This window comes from Dicentrarchus labrax, unplaced genomic scaffold, assembly GCF_905237075.1.
Source record: "Dicentrarchus labrax unplaced genomic scaffold, dlabrax2021, whole genome shotgun sequence".
Classification (NCBI taxonomy): domain Eukaryota; kingdom Metazoa; phylum Chordata; class Actinopteri; family Moronidae; genus Dicentrarchus; species Dicentrarchus labrax.
The window spans coordinates 5,942,001-5,965,620 of NW_026136707.1; the positions used below are offsets into that span (position 1 = coordinate 5,942,001).

The 23,620-nt window shown below is 35.6% G+C and overlaps 1 protein-coding gene across 1 annotated transcript in view; it reads left to right on the top strand.

Annotated features, from left to right (window-relative positions):
• Nucleotides 1–23,620, top strand: part of LOC127366964 (sialoadhesin-like) — an 88,203-nt gene that overhangs the window by 36,316 nt on the left and 28,267 nt on the right. The window contains exons 12-15 of the mRNA XM_051406440.1: nucleotides 1,468–1,731; nucleotides 3,486–3,749; nucleotides 17,280–17,543; nucleotides 18,018–18,281. Of these exons, the coding sequence (XP_051262400.1) occupies nucleotides 1,468–1,731; nucleotides 3,486–3,749; nucleotides 17,280–17,543; nucleotides 18,018–18,281 (1,056 nt within the window). The remainder of the gene's footprint in view (nucleotides 1–1,467; nucleotides 1,732–3,485; nucleotides 3,750–17,279; nucleotides 17,544–18,017; nucleotides 18,282–23,620) is intronic.

Here is a 23,620-nt window from a genome sequence, read left to right on the forward strand (position 1 = left end):
GATAGGTCGAGCTGTATGTAGTACACTGATTTACATATTATAATATGTTTTCATTAATTGACTAATTTAGGTATTTACAGTGTGTTTAGGATTTATAAATGTCCAACTTTAGCACCACTGTGTTGTTATCAAAAAATAGATTTTTGCATTCCACCTTACTAGTTAATCCTTTTCAGTTTACAATATCACAAACATGTTTAGATAGATAGATAGATAGATAGATAGATAGATAGATAGACTTTATTAATCCCGAAAGGAAATCAGGTTGTCATAGCAGCCAGGTACATTTAAATACAATAAAATAAAACAATAGAATAAAATACTGAGGTAAAAAAGATAAAAAAGATAAATAGAAAGATTATGATATATAATATATTATATATTATAATATAATAATAATAGTAATATAATTGTCATTAATATAATGATAATAATAATAATAATAATAATAATAACAATAATATATTATATAAATATGATATTTAATATCAACATGGTATATATTAACACATATCACATATGATATGAAGTATATGTTCCACAGGTAGATTTAGTTCAGTTCTGTGATTGTGGATCCAACAGAGGCAGATGAGTTATACAGTCTTATAACAGTGGGGAGGAACGATTTTTGTGTATCGTTCCTTCTTGCAGCGGGGTTGAATGAATCTGTTGCTGAAGCTGCTCTTTAGCTTGTCCAGTGTTGTGTGGAGGGGGTGAAAGGTATTGTCCATGATATCCAGCAGTTTTGCCAGCATCCTCTCCTCCATCACCTCCTTTAGGGTGACAAGCTTCAAGCCAACAACAGACTCTGCCTTTTTAATGAGTTTGTTCAGTCTGTTGGCGTCCTTTGCCTTGATTCCCGTACCCCAGGACACCGCAGCAAAGAAGATAGTGCACGCCAAAACAGACTGATTAAACATCTGCAACATCCTGTTGCAGACAGTGAGGGACCTGAGCCTCCTCAGGAAGTAAAGCCGGCTCAGGCCCTTCTTGTAGATGGCCTCTGAATTTGTGGACCAGTCCAGTTTATTGTCCAGTGTGACACCCAAGTACTTATACCCCGACACCATATCCACATCAGTCCCACCGATGCTGACAGGAGAGGGCAGGGGCTTGTTCCTCCTAAAATCCACCACCATCTCCTTTGTCTTTGCCACATTCAGCTGCAGGTGGTTCTCCCCACAACACTTCACAAAGCCGTCGACCAGGTCCCTGTACAAGTAATACAAGCTAGTCAATCATTTAATGGTGTCTCTCCTCTTTAACTAGTTAAGTACTAGTGAAGATAGGAAATGCTAGTGACCTTGTTGTATTATTCAGGTATTTGCACTCCAGGGTCATCAGTTACAAAAAAGGTGTCGGCACTATAACTTTAACAGAAAATCGTGACATAATCTCACTTTATTATTTCATGACAAATATAAAATACACATAATGTTTCCATAATTGTAATCATTTCTTTTTCAGATTCCCCCAAACACACCACAGTGTCAGTCAGTCCCTCTGGTCCAGTTCCAGAAGACAGCACTGTGACTCTGACATGCAGTAGTACTGCCAACCCAGCAGTAAGGAACTACACCTGGTACAGAGCTGATGGAGGCCAGGAGACTTTTATTGGGACCGGATATGTTTTAAACATTAAAGCTTCTGAAGTCAGTGGTCCTTTTTTCTGCAAGGCTGAAAATGATCTTGGAGCTGGACGATCCAACATCAGTCAAATAGATGTTCAGTGTGAGTATCAAATTTCAAACTCAAAATGCTCTATATACTCTGATAGGTCTAGTTGTATGCAGTATTCTGATTTACATATAATAATATGTTTTCATTAATTTAGATATTTACAGTATGTTTAGGATTTTAAAATGTCCAACTTTAGCACCACTGTGTTGTCATCAAAAAAAGATTTTTGTGTAGCACATGTATACTCTAATACAACTCTATTAATGCTACTGGACCAGTTCTAGGTTCAACAGAGTGGGGTAACCATACAAAATGAAACCAGAGACCAGGTACTTTAAATACAAAAACCAGCAGTTTACTGAAATTTAACATAGACAATACATATAACAAATATCAGAACCAGTGAATAGTCCTGCAGGTAACAAAAAAGTAAAGTAGAACTCACTTTCCCTTTTTTCCTCACCTAAATTTTAAATAATTTGGTTTAGATAGTTTTTATGTTAGACCAGTCTATAAGTCTATATTTTATTTTATGTTAATATGTTGCACCTATTTTTGGTTTCTTTCTATCTCGTGTTAACTCTTTTTTTAAGTTAGAAAACAAAAGAATATTTACACCATTTTCAAAAATCTTAGTCAAGTTACACTGTTATGCTTTAAATCATAACTTTCACAATTATGAAGACAGAATAAAATATTAATTTCAGTTCAAGTTCAGTTCCACTCTTGTATTTCAGTTCAGCTCAGTTTAAAGAGAGAAAAGTGGAAAAAGAATAACCCCAACAGTCCTACCAACCTGTCCAACAGTTCACAAAAGAAATGAATTATTCTAACTACATAAACCAGGATAAAGTTTTATAGTTACTGTAAATTGCAACATTACTGCCACGTTGTTCACACTGCTGTACTTTTCTCCTGCCCTCATGCAATTAACCACACACCTTTGCTTTACATAAAATAAATTTCCACATTTTTCCACTAACACAATATACATTCATACCTCATTTCCTTAACAAACCAAACTAATTAATCAACTGATTAACAGTATGTTTATAGCTTTTTTCCAGTTACAACTGTTAGCTCTTCGCTAGCATTTATTATACTGCAACAAAGCTTCAACGAAAATAATTGAAACTCACCAAAAACGGTTGTGGTTTACTAATATAAAATCCTCATGAATCCCCGACCAGGCAGGTGTTACTTTTCAGCTTCTAAATCAACTTTTCATTAAAATATTTTCTCTCTTTAATTTCTCTCCTCTCTGCTCCACTCTCCTTGTTGCTATGGCAACAAACAGCAGGGAGTCTCTTAAAAGGGAAGTTCATGACAATTTCTTACAGCTATACTTTTAACTGTTTCCATTCAATTAAAGTTAAACAATTATTAATTGATTCTTAGATGAATGCATTTTAATCAATAAACTTATTTATGCATTTTAATCAATAAACTTATTTATGCATTTTAATCAATAAACTTATTTATGCATTTTAATCAATTACTTCTATTTTTCAGTCTCCAATATCACACACATGTTAATACAAGCTAGTCAGTCATATAATGGTGTCTCTCCTCTTTAACTAGTTAAGTACTAGTGAAGATAGGAAATACTAGATACCATGTTGTATTATTCAGGTATTTGCACTCCAGGGTTATCAGTTACAAAAAAGGTGTCGGCACTATAACTTTAGAAGAAAATCGTGACATAATCTCACTTTATTATTTCATGACTTTATGAATATAATATCAAATTACACCCATAAAAAATACAAATAATGTTTCCATAATTGTAATCATTTATGTTTCAGATTCACCCAAACATACCACAGTGTCGGTCAGTCCCTCTGGTCCAGTACCAGAAGACAGCACTGTGACTCTGACATGCAGTAGTACTGCCAACCCAGCAGTAAGGAACTACACCTGGTACAGAGCTGATGGAGGCCAGGAGACTTTTATTGGGACCGGACGTGTTTTAAACATTAAAGCTTCTGAAGTCAGTGGTCCTTTTTTCTGCAAGGCTGAAAATGATCTTGGAGCTGGACGATCCAACATCAGTCAAATAGACGTTCAGTGTGAGTACAACTGTTTTTCGTTACCTAAACCCAGGCAACATTTTATGAATCAATTTCTTACTGCAGAGTAAATGTGACATTGTGTCTATAAATTTATTTATAATCATGGGCCATGGTGTCTTACCTTGAGTGTTTTCACCATATTAAGGCCTTACCACAGCTCTTTGCATTATGATAGTCTTCAATTACAACTTTCAACAGTTCTTTTGATATCAGTATCTTGATATTAATTGTATTTATTTTTAAAATGACTGTTACAAGCGTGCCTCAGGCGTGTGACCACATAGGAAGTCAAAACACACATAAAGGTCGAAAGCCAAATTAATTTATAAGAAAATTCTATGACAGTCAGCAATTTTATGAGCTTCAAACATCTGCAGAAAGTCACGGTTTGTCATAGTTAATACAAGTACTATTAATTAGTTGGAAACTATTGGGATTTCTTGACATTTTATTTTATTAATTTATTTATTTAGCTTACAACTACCCATATGCATATTGTAAGGATATGATATGTAGAGAATTATTGTTGTTTCTTGTGACAGCTCTTCAGCAATTTTGTGGACCGTACAGTGGAATTCTTCTCTTGGCTGTTGCTGGTGTCTCTCTCAGTGTCAACGTCTTGTACACAATCTACGTGGTGTTCCTTTGGTATGTATGTTATTACAGTGGATTATATATTTTTATAAACGCTCTGCTGATGAATAGCACTTCTGTTTTTAGAAAATATTGAATATATACTTTTATTTTTCTTTCTCCTCAAAGGAAAGGAAGAAAGAGTGTGAAGCCAAAAGAAGAGGAGATGACTTACATGTCTTTGGATCGTAGAGACACATCTCCAGAGTATGATGTCATTGCCCAAACTCCAAAATGACTCCCTCTACTTCCACTGATGATGAGCTTGATGATTATCACATAACATTGCTTAATGATTTATTGTATATCTTATACTGAGGCAAAAGTTCATCCTTCATCACCTTGCTCTCTTCTGCAGTGCCTTAAACTTCCACTTAGTGATATCAGTGTTTATGTATCAATTATCTAACATTGAACAACTATACAATGTAATGTAAATAAATAGTTTTTCTATATGAATCTTCTAATGCTCGCTTTTGTAGAAATGTTTTAAACTTCAACAGAAAGGTTATTGATTATGCTATATGGTCATTTTTAGGTACTGAGGTTTTCATGTTTGTTGGTATACATATGTATGGTATACATACTGTTGTGTCTCGTCAAGTGTGTTAATTTTAGTCATGTTCATGTTTAGTGTTTCATGTTTAGTCCTTCCTGTTTTATTTTGTACTCACCTTTTCCCTCACATTTCAGACCCTGACTTCCTCCCTTTGTGTGATTTTCCCTTCTTTGTAATTTTCTGCCCCGCCCCTGATTGTTTTCACCTGTTTTCACTTACACCTGGTATAAATAGTCCTTGTCTCCCTTTGTCTTTGTCAGTTTGTCTTGTTCAGATTGTGAAAAGTATTGTCATGTGTTCCAGCCAGAGTTTTTTCATGTTTCGATTAAGGTTTGTTTGAAGTTTTTATCCTTGTTGTGAGCGCCTTTTGTTTTCTTCTTTTTTCAACAATAAATAAACAATAAATACCCCTTTTGTACATCTTCGTCAGTCCCTGAGTCGTGCGTTTGAGTCCACCAGAATTGTGTCTGAGGTCGTGACACATACATGTTTTTCTCATGAATAAGAGGACAGGATTTACAGGACACTGGATCGAAGAGATGAGTCTCAGAAACAGACGTTGTCAACATCCACTGAGTGCTTTGTTGATTGTTTGACAATGACACTGAAATATTTCTGAACAAAATATTAGACCATTGTTCATTTCCTGTTTGTTCCCTGTTCCAAACAGTAATTGTCTTTTAAAGCATGACCACAATTGTTACATAACTTCAACCATACATTTGTTTATTGTAATTTGTAATTTTAAACTGTTTTAGAAGGCTCAGACAAATGTTGTCTACCTGTCGATAGTAGACTTGTTGTAATACTATTTTGAACATCAACTAGAATTATCAGTGTGTCTGAACCCCTATTTGCTACAATAGGTGAGTACAATAACATGAGCACAACGTAATGTAAATAGCACTGTAGAGATAGTAGCTTTGAAGGGGTTATACTGATTAATTATTGGTGAAACTGGATCACAGAGGTATTCACTTAACTTTGTGCTCATTTGAGTGTGTGGTGGTTTTATTTTGCACTCTGTTATATTTTTGGTTGTAAATTTGTCTTTTACATACAATACATACATATAGAGACCATGTACGTTAACAACACGGCAAACGACTGCATCGGCTATCACTGAACTGAATGAACATTCAATATGACATTCAATAAAAAAAGGTTCATACATACTGAACTGAACTCGACTCAATTAGATGATAAAATGTCTGTGTGCATATGACTGTGTCTGCCTCTCTTATCTGACGTGTGACTGTTAAAGAACATTTCTGAAAAAACTTCATTGTTACATGAATCTGCACTTTTGTGACTTCCTCATTTTAAAGTTAATTCTTGCATTCTGTTGGAAACAGCAGCACAACTTTGAAGGAACTTCACTTCTCTATACATCTTTGATCTGTCTACCTGGAAGACCTGAAGACAATGTAAGTCATCATAACTTCTACATGACACATATTACATCAACATTTTTTTAAATGTACTATAAAATTCTAAAAATATAAACATGAGGTTACTTTACTCTCAACAATTACAGTGCAAAATGTCAAAGGTAGAAAAAAGAAGAGACACCAATTATGTGAAAGGTGGCAAAATCGTCCGATTGTGGTTTAAGAATGTTGAAACCAATTCTCTCAAATAAATTGTAACTTTGTAAATAAACTGAAAAAAACAGACATAGTATGTTTGTCATTTTTTTCCTTTCACAAAACAGCATAGCTTCCTGTTTTTCATTTTTATTATCTATTAATTTTCTACGTCTTTTTTAACCAAAGCAGCATGTTGTAGCACTGAACTGAATGTTACAAAGGGTGGGTATTGATTAGACCTTGATTGAAGTATTGATTAATTTAACTGTTCAATTATAGTTTTTAAAGGAATGCAGTTATACGTCCCCTTATTCCTCTACGAATGATAAATAGCTGTGCTGTGTCACCGTGACCTCATGAAATGAAGAAACAGATCCGGATTGCAAAACGTTTCTTTGTCTGCAACCTCCGCAAATATTAAATTAAATACTGGCTTCCAGGTGAACCCTACTGTAAAAATTAATGAGGGATGAAATGTACTAAAGATGTGAATTGTTCCATGTGTAATCTCCAGAGTTTCTGCCTCTCCTGAAACACAAAGATGGCTGCAGCTCTGACTCTCCTTCTCATTGGCTGAAATGCAGTGAGTTACAAAAGTGTTCTGCTGGATTCTTCTGAGAAAGTTAATTAGACGAGTGAAATTTTTTTTTTATCTAAATATATAGGAAAAAAATACTATGGGAACAAATCAGACTCCTTGTAGTCCTCATTTTATTTTATTTTATTATAATGTATCACTTTATGAACAAGGGTATAGTGCTTTTTTTTACTACAGATTTTACCAAGGAAACCAAATTTACTTCAGTAGTACTGCCAACCCAGCAGTAAGGAACTACACCTGGTACAGAGCTGATGGAGGCCAGGAGACTTTTATTGGGACCGGACCTGTTTTAAACATTAAAGCTTCTGAAGTCAGTGGTCCTTTTTTCTGCAAGGCTGAAAATGATCTTGGAGCTGGACGATCCAATATCAGTCAAATAGACGTTCAGTGTGAGTATCACATGATTACAACTGTTTATTTTACTGACTGAAACCCCACCTGTACTCAGAGGGCTGTTCGCTTGTTTATTCAAAGTTTATTAACATTGAATGTGTCCCATATCCAAATTGTGCCAAGTTTGACACTACACTTCCTTGGGTCCCCAGAGATACAGTCATTTTTGCTAACTTGATTAAACATGACTTTACTTGACTCTTAACTTGTCGGTCTTCTCTGTATTCATTACAGTTGCTCCACAGATCCTGTTCTCCTCTGTTTGCACCAAAACTGCAGACCAGCTCAACTGTTCCTGTGAGACTGTGGGAAACCCTTCTCCCATTTTAGAGTGGTATTTGGATGGGTTACCCATCAATCACTCTGACAAGTTTGCAATCAGCAATGAGCTTCTGAATGACACAGCCCTGAGGAGCTTCATCGCTGTGAATCAACCACAGGAGAGGTATCTTTCCTCTTTGCTCTGCCGCAGCTCCAACTCTCTGGGATCTGCCAGTCAACGTTTTTGTGTCTACAGCCTTGAGCCTCGAACATCTACAGAAAATCATGGTTTGTCTTTGTGCTAAATACAAGTCCTCTTGATTAGTTGGAAACTATGAGAATTTCTTGAAATTCTGATCAACTGGAACCCAATGCCATATTCTCTATATCAGCACAGTATATATATTTCCATTTAGTGTTTTGGTTTTTACATTTTTTATTCTGTTGTCAGCTCCCAACTGTTTCACATACTGTACATACTGTATATGTAAGGGACATGTTAGTTAGTCACACTCTTGATTTCTGCTTCTGGAATTCATATCGATAATGTCTGTAGTGCAAATATTATATATTAATCACTCAACCTATTTCTTAGATTTTTTTATTTTTACTTCTCTTCTATGACAGTTTTATATACTACCAATACACGATGTAACACCTTAAAACAGATTATAATTGAGTTATGTGTTTAATACACCCACAGGAAAAACCCAGGAAGCTCCATGTATGTCTTCTTCACCAAATAATCCGAATATATATGTCTAATTCTGACAAACCTCCTTAATTTTCTGTTCTGTCTCATACATAATTCTCAGGTCAAGTTACGTTGCCCGTCTTCATCGTCACAGTCGGTGCACTTACAGCAGCACTAATATGTGCTCTACTGTTTGCTTTCAGGTAGGTAACAACTTGAGAAGCCATGAAACCCTGCACAGTAAAGCTTTTGTTGTTAACTTAACTCTAGTATAAATACTGACTCTATGTAGTGTTTGTCAGAACCAGTTTAAGTTTTCAAGCTTTAACAGACAATTTCTTGTGAATACACAAAATAATGAATAGTTTATGAATTTTAAAGTATGTAAAATCCCAATGACCAGCAAGTCCACAACCCATATATAGCATACTGTATATAACAGTGACTGTTGCTGGTGCAATCTGTGATTCATAAGGTTATTTTATTGTTAATTCTGACATTTTTTAGCACTGATTATTATGCTTCTACAGAATAGTAATGTAAGTAAGTAATGATTGGCAGCTGTATTCTATCAGTGATAACTACAGTATATATTTATATAATTTAAGTCATGCCAGTTAGAGTTTGTCTAACCTAATTTTTTACTTTCTCTCTGAATAAACTTCTGCATTTTGTCAAATAATACATGATTTGGCTGAAAACCAAAATGGAAGTGAATATGTCAATGTAAATTGGATGGGGTGTCCTACTTTTTTATTTTCAGGGCTCAGAGGACTGGGCGCCATAACCCTACAAAGAGCCAGTGTACAGGTGACACCAGCACAGCTGTGATGAGTCAAGATGTTACAAGTGAAAATGGAAATAAGGTACAGACTGTTTTATAATTTGGGTATTAAAAAGGGATAATCTAGTGGAATATCTGTACCACTGATTTTTTTTCCCTTTCAGGTGTCTATCACATTAGAAGAAGAATTTTACATCAACACCAACATGATCAGGGGGAAAGATGAACCAAATTCTCATCGAGGACATCGACAGATATCCAGTAGAAGCTCAGAGAAGCATAATGAGGAAAGCAGTGATGTGCTTTACTCCAGTGTGATTTGGAAGAGCAAGAGCAAGAAGAAGGGACAACATGCTGTGGACAGGAACCTGTCTGGTACCTCCTATCTGGAGGAGGAGCGGTCCATGGAAGGAGGCATGAGCAGAAATTACGTGAGCAATGCACGGGAGATGGAGAGTCTATATGGCAACACTGTGACTGGAAAAGATGCAAAGAAGGCAGAGAATAGTGAATATGCCCAGGTTCAATTTAGAGACAAAAATATTGTGCATAAATAGAACTTGTTCTGTGTAACTTTTGTTTAAACTGTTTCATTTGATAATTTGACTGTAGCAGTGGTGTTCTAGGCAATGTTTATGGACTGAATGACTGTATTGTCAGTGTTTTGTCTTTTACATGTACATACATTAAAAAATGAAGTGTCACTGGGCTGTAAATTAAATTGAGTTATACAATAAAGCATCATTGTTAATGTTAATGTGTTCCACTCTAAGACAATGACAATTAATGACAGTCCTATACTATCTTTACGTTTGTATGAATCTCAGTAAGATGTCTTATAACACCAGGAGACAGAATTTCTGTATTGTGAAATGATTTGATGAACTGTGCTATTTCTATAGCTGCAGAAGTCGACTGTGCATGTTTAATCATCTTCTCAATACATATTATTTCTTAGCCAGTCGGGAGAGTTTTCAGCAAAATGACCTGGTATGATTTAAGATGATATTGTATTTTAAATACAGCTTAGTTAGAATAATGTCTAATTGTGATTTATAAATTGTAATAAATGCATCATAAATATCCAAGTTGGTTTAAACAATACATTTCATTTAAGGTATCCAGATATGCTACTAATTGCGTTAGTCAATTAAAGGTCCAATGTGTAACATTCAGGAGGGTCTATGGGCAGAAACAGAATATATTTCATTAGTTTCCATTTGTGTACAATCACCTGAAATGTTTAATGACCACACTGGTCATTGAACTTTTTTATGATTTAGATAGATATTAGATATTAGGTCTTCATGAGAATTTCTGGGAGGATTATAAGACAACTTCACAAAAGGAATTCATGCATCTCATACTGAGACAGTGTATTTAGTAATCATGGCAAAAAACACCTCTCAGAAGACACTGACATTTCATAAAATAATCTCCTGCAGTGTGACAGCACATGAACATACTGCCATCTAGTGTAAGTTAATGGTTATTTCTTCCTTTGCCAGGATAGCTGGAAATGACCTCACATAGGTGGGGAAAAGCAATCAGAGAAATTCAACTAGGACTCCAAAATACTACAAACTTTGTGGATGAACTTGGATCACTTCAGGCCTACCTGGACAAGACAGAGAAGATCTGGGGTTAGCGGGAGCAGATAGACTGAGTGAATAATGCAGTCGGTGCTGAAGGGGCTACAGGTGGAAGGAGACGTGGAGGAAGGACACCAGATACAAAGTTAGTGGAGTTACTGCAGTCATCAACAGATCTGATTAGAGGAAAATTACCGAAAGTTATGCAGCATTTTTTTTGTGTGTCATATGTTGTCAATTGCTACTTGCGGCTACATTTTATTTTTATTATTGATGATCTTGTTGACAATTTCATGCCTGGGAAAGTTTCAGGTTAACGTAACATGCATGACTTTGGACTGTAAGAGCAAACGGGAACAACTGGAGTAAACTCACCAAGACACGGGGAGAACATACAAACTGAAAACTGAGATTAATATTAAATTGATCTCTTGACTTATTTTATTTACTTACTTTAGTTTTCAAGTACAATCTGTGATTGAAACAGCAATATAGTCATTGTTAATTATTGTCCTATTCAGACTGCTGGATGTTGTTTGTTGTCAGCTTCCAGTAATATGTTGTACAGTGGTATGTTTCACTTTCACTACATCCTGCATCAAGTTCTCTCTTATGGGATAGATGGGTGTAGAAGTTGTGTATTACACTTCACAACAACAAACCCCACAACATTAAAAATCAGTTACAATGAATTAGACACAGTTTCCCAGAATTAGAGAAAACACTTTGAAAACAGTGAAGATCAGAACTGATGAGGATTAATAAAATGTTTCTGTGGCAAGCTTGGTAAAAGGTGATGCCAGCCTTCTTCCTTTGGAAGACAAATGTAACATTTAACAATGCGTTTTATTATTAATTTTTCAGACTCACACAAACACACCACAGTGCCAGTCAGTTCCTCTGCTCCAGTACCAGGGGGCAGTAATGTGACACTGACATAGTTGTGCCAACCCAGCAGTAATGAGCCTTTAATGGGGGCCAGACAAGTTTTAAACATTAAAGCTTTTTAAAACAACAGTCTTTTTTTCTGCAAGGCTGAAAATGATCTTGGAGCACAACAATCCAACAACAGTCCAATACATAATCAATATAAGTCTCATATTTCAATTTGAGTAAAATCTATTTAAATATTCATTAATTTGTATTTGAAATTATTGTATTTATTGTGTTGCTTTGGTTGTTTATAAGTCATTGTGTAATTTGATTTACTTTGATTGTACAATTAAATATCAATTCATAAACTTATTTATAATAATTTGTAAGCTATATATGTTTCCCATAGTAAGTAAGAAAAAGTACATTTTGTTGTCACAGGCGTATGCACTTTTGTGACTTCCTGATTTTAAAGTAACTTCTTGTAGGCGGTTTGAAATAGCAGCACAACTGTGAAGGAACTTCACTTCTCAGTACGTCTTTGATCTGTCCGCTCGAAAGACCTGAAGAAAATGTAAGTCATCAGAACTTCTATATGATACATATCAAATCATCATTTATGTTAAATACAAAACAAGCTTCTTAAACTTAAAAATCTTTTTTTTCCAGTTAGATCAGTGAACAATTTTATAAAAAAGTTATAAAAAAGAAAAAACACCAAAGCTATGTGAAAGGAAAAAAATCTATTCAGATATTTTAAACTGTCATTAAATTGTGGTTTTGCTTTGTTGAATAGTTGTCTAAAACAAATTGTAGATTGGTAAATACATGGAAAATAAACAGATAAAATACATGATTTGTTTGCCATTTAACCATACGAAGGCCTATAGCTTCCTGTTTTTCCTTTTTATCATCATTTCACCGTCTACGCCTTGTTAACCACAGCAGCATGCTATAGCACTGACACACTGAATGTTACAAAGTGCGGGACAAACAATTATTTGTTTTTGCAAATCTCTTCTGTTGAATATCTCCAACACCAAACTTTATTAAAAGCATGGGGAATTTGCAAGAACTGTATTTAAAATTAGGAATGATTAACTTAATTATTCAACTATGTTTTTTTTTTTTAAAAAGAAAGGGATTTAAAAGCAGTCATACATCCCCTTTTTCTCCCACGAATAAATAGGTGAGCTATATCGCTCTGCATTCATGAGGACTAAAACTCCAAAAATAATTACATTTTGTCTGTGTTTAATTGAGTTTTAGATTCTCACAACCTTTTACAGACTTCTAAAAAAGAGGTAGCCTAGGGTTTCAAAACATTTGTCTATCTGCAACCTCTGCAAATATTGCATTCGATACTGGCCAAATGAACCCTACTGTAAAAGTTCATGAGGGATGAAATGTACTAAAGATGTGAATTGTTCCATGTGTAATCTCCAGAGTTTCTGCCTCTCCTGACACACAAAGATGGCTGCAGCTCTGACTCTCCTTCTCATTGGCTGTCTGCTGCAGAGTGAGTTAAAGTTCATTCATATTTGGATCAATGACTATAAAACAATTAAAATCTATATCTACGCACTGTTAGTTGAGCATTCACACCACAGAACAGCAGTATCTTTGATACATGGTTCACTAAATACATTTGATGGGTGAACAATTTTATTTATCTAGAAAAAATTCTAGCACGGCAACCAAACAGTCAAATTTACTCATTACTGTAAAGTAGTATTCACTTGTTCTCATTCACAGGTTTGTGTCTTGTGTTTCAGGTGTCCACTGTGGAGGGTTTAAGGTCACTATGCCGCAGACTATAGAGGTTCTCAGTGGATCCTGTGTGACCATCCCCTGCTCCTTTGATATAGAGGACACATATACATCAGACTTAGGTGGAACCTGTAAAGCAATGTGGAAAAATGAACAACAGACTGTTGTGTTTGACAGCAGTAATCCGCAATCGTCTACAATAAAAGGAAAATTGACAGGAGACTTAACAAAAAGAGACTGCACCACAACCCTGAACAACATGCAACCTGAACCCAGCAACAAATATTACCTCAGACTGGAATGTGACAATCGCCTGAGATATGATTTTAATCAACAAAAGTTGGACATTTCAGTCAAAAGTAAGGTTTTAAAGTCCATTTAATTACACTTCAGTTGGTTATTTTATGCAGAACTGTCTTTGACCTGGTTCTCCATTTATTGCACTTTTCAAATAGTATATAAAATGGACAAGAATTCCATTTTTACTGACTGGTCAAAATGTACCTTCCCACCAGATGATCCTCCCAGACCGACTCTGACTCCGTCCACACTGGAGGTGGAGGAGGGAACCTCAGTGAGTTTGAAGTGCTCTGCTCCAGCTCCCTGTCTGTCTCATCCTCCAACTCTGACATGGACCCCAGGCCTGGGTCACAGTCAGGAGACACTGGAGGAGAATCAGGACAAAACTAAAGTCAAAACCTCTGTTGTGACCTTCACTGCTTCTCACCTCCATCACAGACAGGAAATCTCCTGTACTGCCGTCTACAACAAACAAGATGGCAGCACTGAGTCATCTGTTAGCACAAGTTTAACAGCTGATATTTCATGTGAGTTCATTTTTCCTCTGCTGAAATTCATCATTTCAAACATTATAATTGACCTATGTCCCTTAGTTGTCTTGCCTTATTTTGAATTTGTGCTGAAAGAATTAATCAATTCATCCATTAGTCGATCAAGAGAAAAATAGTTCACATATCATCAATGATGATAATCTGTTATCTAATTTTTTTTCCTGTTCTCAAAATATGAGAAAATATTTGCTGTGTTTTCTACTTTACAACAACATTGTAAATTGAATATCTTTCTTGGCATTTTATACAGTATTCTAACATTTTATAGACTAAATGAAGAATTGATCAGTCATAGATAAATTACTCAACCAATTATTCAAAAATAAAAACAATCATTAGTTACAGCTCTAGTTTAAATGTGAAATCCATCACTTTGGTAAACAGCAGTTACACTACTGATGCCTTGACTATAAAAACTATTGAAAACTATAACTTCACAAGTATTTGAACCACAGTATGACAATAGGCTATCTGTAATGAATACTACAGCAAATGAAGTAGGCCTATGCTGTGAGCTACAAATGTATTCTCCTTTTGTTTTCTTAAAACTTTAATTTGATGAGTCAAAACTTTGGTATTTTTATCAAGCGACTTTTCGCTAAAAAATTACAAAGTTTTCACACACACTAGCTTCATTAGCATTTAAACACTCAACGATGGCTTCTCCCTCTTCCTCTGCTGTTCTGTCTTGCTCAGTGTGTCAGATGTTTAGCTATTCCTCTGCCTCCTTTAGTGATAATGGTACATGTATTAAGTGTAATTGATATTGAATCTTTAAAACTCCTAAGATATTTAAAGAAGAAAATATATTAAGATAGTTATTCACGTCGGGGACTGCCCTGCCCAATGTGACCAGTGATGACGTGGGTCCCGCCATTGACCAGTGATGACGTGTATAGCCGCATGTCGTCATTCCACCGCTGGCTGTCGAGGTGGTGTCCAGAAAACCATGTGGACTTAATAGATAACTGGAAGTCTTTTTTGGGACAACCTGGTCTGATTAGGAGAGACTGCATCCATCTCACTTTGGATGGAGCTGCTCTCTTATCTAGAAATATGACAAAGTTTATTTCTAAAACCTGACAGTCCAGAGTTGGGACCAGGAAGCAGAGCTGCTGTCTTACACTCTTCTCTGCACTTTCTTTAGAACAGTCACCCACCCAAAACCCCATAGAGACTGTGTCTGTCCCCCGACCACCTAAATTATTTAAAGAAATAAAAACAAGAGGAGTTCAACATAAAAACCTAATAAAAATTAAATCTCCTCAGTAGCACAAAATAAGAGAATGAAATGTGGACTGTTAAATATCAGGTCTCTGTCTTCAAAAGCTGTTGTAGTGAATTAATTAATATCAGATTATGATATTGATTTACTTTGTCTTACTGAGACCTGGTTGTCCCACGAGGAATATGTTAGCCTAAATGAATCCACCCCCCCATTATTTAATAACTTTTGAATTCATATTACTAGATTATAAGCTATTAGGCAAAACTTTGGGTATAAAGTGCTCAAGCTGTGATCTATATTTGTTAACCAACCCGGAAGTTTGAATCGCCCTGGTTCCTGGTAAAGTAGTAAAGACAAAGGAACACCACTTTTATGATTGAAGCGCACATTTGATTGCCTGAAGTAAAAAGCTAACATTAGGCTCAAAACGAACAACAACACATTAAACTCCTCATTATTGTAAAGTAGTATTCACTTCTTCTTTATAAAAACATTTATGTCTTGTGTTTCAGGTCCGTTTAAGGTCATCATGCCGCAGACTATAGAGGTTCTGAAGGGATCATCTGTGACCATCCCCTGCTCCTTTTGTATAACGGCCGATTTTAGATCAAACTTAAGTGGAACCTGTAAAGCAATGTGGAAAAATGATCAAGGGACTGTTGTGTTTGACAGCAGTTATCCACAATTGTCTGCAATAAAAGGAAATTTGACAGGAGACTTAACAAAAACAGACTGCACCACAACCTTGAACAACATGCAACCTGAACACAGCAACAAATATTACCTCAGACTGGAATGTGACAATGGCCTGAAATATGAATTTAATCAACAAAAGTTGGACGTTTCAGTCAAAAAGTATGTTTAAAGGTTATTTACACTTCAGTCATTAATTTCTCATGTACAACTGTCTTGACCTGGTTTTGTATTTATTGCAATTTGCAAATTGTATAAAAAATTTAGAAGAATTACATTTTTACTGACTCATCAAAATGTACCTTTCCACGAGATGATCCTCCCAGACCGACTCTGACTCCGTCCACACTGGAGGTGGAGGAGGGAACCTCAGTGAGTTTGAAGTGCTCTGCTCCAGCTCCCAGTCTGTCTCATTCTCCAACTCTGACATGGACCCCCAGCCTGGGTCACAGTCAGGAGACACTGGAGGAGAATCAGGACAAAACTAAAGTCAAGACCTCTGTTGTGACCTTCACTGCTTCTCACCTCCATCACAGACAGGAAATCTCCTGTACTGCTGTCTACAACAAACAAGATGGCAGCACTGAGTCATCTGTTAGCACAAGTTTAACAGCTGATATTTCATGTGAGTTCATTAGTTAATTTTTTAATTCATCATGAAACAATTTTAAGTCAAATCTTCTACAAAAGATTAGCAGAAAAGTAATTTTGATGACAATTTTTATATATAATGCATTTTATAAAAAATGGGTCAGCACACACGACAAATTACTTGATTTCCAAATATCAGATTACATTACACCTTTAAATAATAAAAATCATTTATTTGTCATTTTGTTGTGTGGAAGTGCAGCAAGAAAGCTGGCTGTTGTTTGATGTCAACTTTCTTTTACAATGATGCTTTACCAGGATGAATATGATCAAAGTTAATTCAATCTCCAGGGAACACAGATATTACGACTTATAACTGACAATGTAACACATACCAATGATATTTATTTTTCAGATTCACCCAAACACACCACAGTGTCAGTCAGTCCCTCTGGTCCAGTACCAGAAGACAGCACTGTGACTCTGACATGCAGTAGTACTGCCAACCCAGCAGTAAGGACCTACACCTGGTACAGAGCTGATGGAGGCCAGGAGACTTTTATTGGGACTGGACGTGTTTTAAATATTGAAGCTTCTGAAGTCAGTGGTCCTTTTTTCTGCAAGGCTGAAAATGATCTTGGAGCTGGACGATCCAACATCAGTCAAATAGACGTTCAGTGTAAGTATCAAATTTCAAACTTAAAATGCTCTATATACTCTGATAGGTCTAGCTGTATGCAGTACACTGATTTACATATAATAATATTTTGTGATTAATTTGTTCATTTAGATATTTAGGTGATAATTTGAATGCCGAACTTTAACACCCCCCATGTAGTTATCAAAAAAGAGAGTTTTACATTCCACTGTACTAGTTAATCCTTTTCAGCCAACAATATCACACTCATGTCATTACTGGCTAGTCAATATTTTAATGGATTTCCTTGTCAACCCATTAAGCACAGTAGTTTGAGGAGGCACATGTTGGTCGTAGGTCACATATTGCATGTAGCCCTCAAGATTCAGTTGGGTAGTCCAACAAGTGTGTGTTAGTGCAGCAAGGAAGCCGGCTGTTGTTTGCGGTCAACTTTCTCTCGATGGAACACATATATTAGAAATTACAATGAAACACATAATAATATTTGTGTTTCAGATTCACCCAAACACACCACAGTGTCAGTCAGTCCCTCTGGTCCAGTACCAGAAGACAGCACTGTGACTCTGACATGCAGTAGTACTGCCAACCCAGCAGTAAGGAACTACACCTGGTACAGAGCTGATGGAGGCCAGGAGACTTTTATTGGGACTGGACGTGTTTTAAACATTAAAGCTTCTGAAGTCAGTGGTCCTTTTTTCTGCAAGGCTGAAAATGATCTTGGAGCTAGACGATCCAACATCAGTCAAATAGACGTTCAGTGTGAGTATCACATGATTAAAACTTTTTATATTACCTCAATCAAGGTATAATTCAATGTATTCTGTTTAGTAGTTAATTTTAAAAATATATAATAATTTTCTCTATTCTTTTTTACTAATGACATAATTTTGCCAACTTTAGTCTATGTTACCACAGGCCATCATCTGTATAAAACACATTATGTGTCAAAATCATATCTAAATACATATATTTCTCCCCACTGGTAAAACTAACCTAACCCTGGGTTAAAATTGTTCCAGAAAATTGTATTATTATAGAAGAATAAAGCCTTCAATGAGTTCCAATACATAGAATAACGGACTTTCATGACAGTCTTAACTCACAACTTCTCAACAATTATTTTGTTTAATCAGTACATCTTGCCTTTCATTTTTGTGAACTTGATTAAAAATGACTTTATTTGACTCTTACCTTATCGGTCTTCTCTACATTCATTACAGTTGCTCCACAGATCCTGCCCTCATTTTATTGCACCAAAACTGCAGACCAGCTCAACTGTTCCTGTGAGACTGTGGGAAAGCCGTCTCCCACTTTACAGTGGTATTTGGATGGGTTACCTGTCAATCACTCGGACAAGTTTGCAATCAGCAATGAGCCTCTAAATGAGACAAGTCTGAGGATAATCATAACTGTGAATCAACCACAATGGAGGAATCTTTCCACTTTGCTCTGCCGCAGCTCCAACTCTCTGGGATCTGCTACTCAGAGGTTTTATTTCTACAGCCTTGAGCCTCAAACATCTGCACAATGTCACAGTATGTGTTGTGCCGAATTTTTATTGATTTTTTAGAAACTTTCAGATTTCTCAAATTCATATTTTATTATTACTATTATATTTATGCGACTAATGACTACTCATCAACATACTCTAATATTTCCTCAATTTGTGTTTGAAATACTGAATCAGAAATGCCCCAAAATATTTTTTACTGCCACATTAATTGTAAACATGGGTAGTGATACACTGTAACTAATCCAAAGGCATCATTTTGTTCAATGAAATGTTTTAAAAATAAACAAATAAAAATAAAAAAGTTAAAAAAAGTTATGCATATATACTTTCTTTCTTGATAAAAAGAAAATAGCATAAATCAGTAAGTAGTGATAAAAAAGATGTTTCAGTTCAATGTCCAAACTTTTATCAGAAGAATTATCTCATGTCTGAGTTACCTCTTTATCCTAATCTTCCACTGTCCCTTGTATGTTTCAGACCAAGTGACACTGACAGTCTTCATCATCATAGTTGTTGCACTGCTAGTACTACTAGTACTTGTATGTGCTCTGCTGTTAGTCAACAGGTACGGTAACAGCTTGAGACAAAATGTTCAGACATTCCCTTCCACACACAACTGCTATTGTTTTACTAACTTTTACTTGGACTCCTGTGAGTGTTTGTTTGGGTCTTCATCCATCAGAACCAATTTAACACTTGTAATAGTTTGTGCTATATCTGTAAACCATGTTCTGAGGAGACCTGGAACCTCATTTATATAACAAACTTATAAATTTTTGATCTTTATTATGACTTCCACAGAGAACCATGAAACTGGTGGGTAATATTCATGTCCATCATATCCCTATTTGTTAGACAACGTTTGACAGCTGCTCCTCTTTGTAGATTCAGTTTGTCTATGTTTGCCATATGTTGTTTAGATTTTCATTTCCTTTCTACTTTCTCTGTGATTGACGGTTTCATCCTGTTGATTAATAAATGAGCAGTGGGAAAAGATGAATCAAATATACCCATGTAGGTTAAATGTTCTACTGTATTTTTCAGGGCTCAGAAGACTCGCCATAACCTTCCTAAGGGCACCGTTGCTATGAGTCAACTTCTAACAAGTGGAGAGGGAAACGAGGTACGGGCATTTTATACTTAGAATTAAGTAATTAAATTTGGATTAGCAGAGTGGGTGTACCACAGATGTCTTCTCTTTAATTGCAGGTACCCAACACAACAGAAGACGTCATTTCTATCAATGCTGCTGTGCTGAGACAGGAAGATGTCGCCCCTCCTGCAGCTGTCTCTGGCCCAAACAACGCCGACTCAGCAAGCTCTGGACCAAACAATGCAGAAGGAGCCGATAAAAACTCAGAGAAGAAGAATGAAGGAGGCAGCGACGTGGTTTACGCGAGTGTGGACTGGAAGAGCAAGAGCAAGAAGAAGAAAAAGGAAGAAGACGCTGTGGACATGGATCATCCTGGTAGCTCCTATCTTGAGGAGGAGAGGTGCATGGTGGGAGGCATGAGCAGAAAATCTGTGAGCAACGCAATGGAGATGGGAAGCCTATATGACAATGTAGAGCCTAGAAATGTGAAGAAGGAAGTGGAATGTGAATATGCCCAGGTTCAATTTAAAAAAAAAAGTGAGAAGAAATAGATCACTTCTATATTGCTCTGCCTATTTTTAAAACAATATATTCAGAATGTCTTGTTCTCTTGTACATACGTTTCCTCATTTGCTTTTTGCTGTTGCTTTGAAACAGAATTTCAAACGAACAGAATTATGTTTAATTGTTTTTAATTTAAGAGGTTTTTAACATCTTGCAGATTTTGTGTCACTGAATAATTTTGTTTTACATGCATGATATACTGTATTTTTACTCATATAATTATGTTTGGCTTGTGTAAATTGACAGATCCTCTTCTGTTTTACATTTATTTATTTTTACATACCTTGCTGTAGAAACAATAATAATCCAATAATCTGCAAAACTGCTTTCTGATGAAATGTTACGGAATAATGGTCTAACATTGTTACAGCTGCTGTGTTCAGAAATTAAGAGGTCAAAAGGTGACTCACTGACTGCTGTACAGCCGCTACTTTCTTAAACTGCTAAGCTTGTTTATGGGTAATATTGAGTTTCATCTGTTTGTATCACTGTTGCTGAGTATCATTACACATAAAAAAGATGACACAGTAAGCAAATATTTCAAGTATTAGTGTCATCTGAAAATTATTTAACCCAACTTCTGGGATTTGTCCTAGAACTGGAAGAAGTAAAAAAAATAAAAATAAAAGTTTAAAACCTGCATAATTCTCACATTTAAACTGGAAATGTACATTGTTTAATAATTTTGTAATCAATAAAAGGTATTTTTTTGTTAAGTGTTTTATTAACACTATTTGCAATGTAGTGTATCTGTATAAAATAATATACTATATATAATGACTAGTCAAATATTTAATCGATGTTTTCCATATCAACTTGTTAAGTACTAGTGACCATAGGAAATGCTAGTTATCATGTTGCATTATTCAGGTTACTGGCATAGTGTCTGTCACATGAACTGAATCAGTTAATACTACTTAAATTTAATAGTCATGCAACATTTCACCACTGGTTGAGTTTATATTGGTATTTATTAATTTGTCAGACATTTTAGAGGAAATAACTAATGGTTTACTTGCAATATTCTGACTTCAATACTTGATAATAGGCAGTGTCATCAGGTGTATTATAATTATCTGTATAATAGTTTCATCTTTTGCACAATGTTTTAATTTCAGGATTTTTACTATAATAATGAACTGGTAAAGTTCAGTAATGGAACCAGTCAGATTATTCATAAAACGTTAATTGTATCAATAATATATTACCAGCCCTTCATCTGCCACAATAATCCAATCACATTCCTGTTGAAATCTTATCAAACAGCTGTCACTCACACTTCACATTGCAGACTCAATTATCTGAGCACAGTGTGATTTGAAAACAATATTTGTAGGAGGAACAGGTTGGGTGTTGGTGATATACTGTGCCTCAAGATTCAGTGTCCCGGGCCAACAGGTGGGTGGTGGTGCAGAAACATAGCAAGAAAGCTGGTTGTTGTTGTTTGATGTCAACTTTGTGACATTACATTAATAACGTGGTTTACACTGATGATTTAACAAGACAAGTACACCTGGTACAGAGCTGACAGAGGCCAGGAGGACTTTATTGGGACCGGACGTGTTTTAAACATTAAAGCTTCTAAAGTCAGGGGTCCTTTTATCTGCAGGGCTGAAAATGATCTAGGAGCTGGACGTTGCAACATCAACCAAATAAATGTTGAATATAAGTTTTCGTTTATTTTAAGCTTTTATTTACCTATTGGCTGTTAACACACTTTGTCATTGTAGACATACAACAACATTTTGTATGGTACCTCTCAATGACAAGCGGCATCAATAAAAACAAGATAAAAAAAGATAATACATGTAAATACAGTAGTACTGTAACCCACATTGAAATGTGATAAATAGAAGTAATTGATTGAAATGCATAAATAAGTTAATTAATTAAAATGAATTCATGTAAGAATCAATCAATAGCTTTAATTGAATGGAAACAGTTAAAAGTATGGCTGTAAGAAATTCTCATGAACTTCCCCTTTAAGAGACTCTCTGCTTGTTGCCGTAGCAACAAGGAGAGTGGAGCAGAGAGGAGAGAAATTAACGAGAGAAAATATTTTAATGAAAAGTTTATTTAGAAGCTGAAAAGTAACACCTGCCTGGTCGGGGATTCATGAGGATTTTATATTAGTAAACCACAACGGTTTTTGTGAGTTTCAATTATTTTCGTTGAAGCTTTGTTGCAGTATAATAAATGCTAGCGAAGAGCTAACAGTTGTAACTGGAAAAAAGCTATAAACATACTGTTAATCAGTTAATTAATTAGTTTGGTTTGTTAAGGAAATGAGGTATGAATGTATATTGTGTTAGTGGAAAAATGTGGAAATGTATTTTATGTAAAGCAAAGGTGTGTGGTTAATTGCATGAGGGCAGGAGAAAAGTACAGCAGTGTGAACAACGTGGCAGTAATGTTGCAATTTACAGTAATTATAAAACTTTATCCTGGTTTATGTAGTTAGAATAATTCATTTCTTTTTTTCAGGTTTTTTTTTCCTTGTTCCTGTATGAAGTTGGACTTGAGTGTTGCTTCTTCTGCAGTGTGTGGAGGACGACAAACACACACACACAAGCGCGGGATACAAGATGGCGAGCCAACCCATGGACCCATGAAGTTTCTAGAGACAACTCCGCTCCATCATGTCAGAAAGGATCCGCCGTGTACACACTGTTGGTAAACTGGCTGCCAGAGCGGTAGTGTTGGGGTTATTCTTTTTCCCCTTTTCTCTCTTTGAACTGAACTTGAACTGAAATTAAGTATTACTTCATATTGTATTCTGCAGTGTTGGGGTAGTTACTGAAACAAAATCCATTACACATTACTAGTTACTTTTTTAAAAAGTAATGCCTTACTTTACTGTGTTACTCGCTGCTTAAAGTAATTAGTTACACTACTAGTTACATTACTTTTGGATTACTCCATGACATC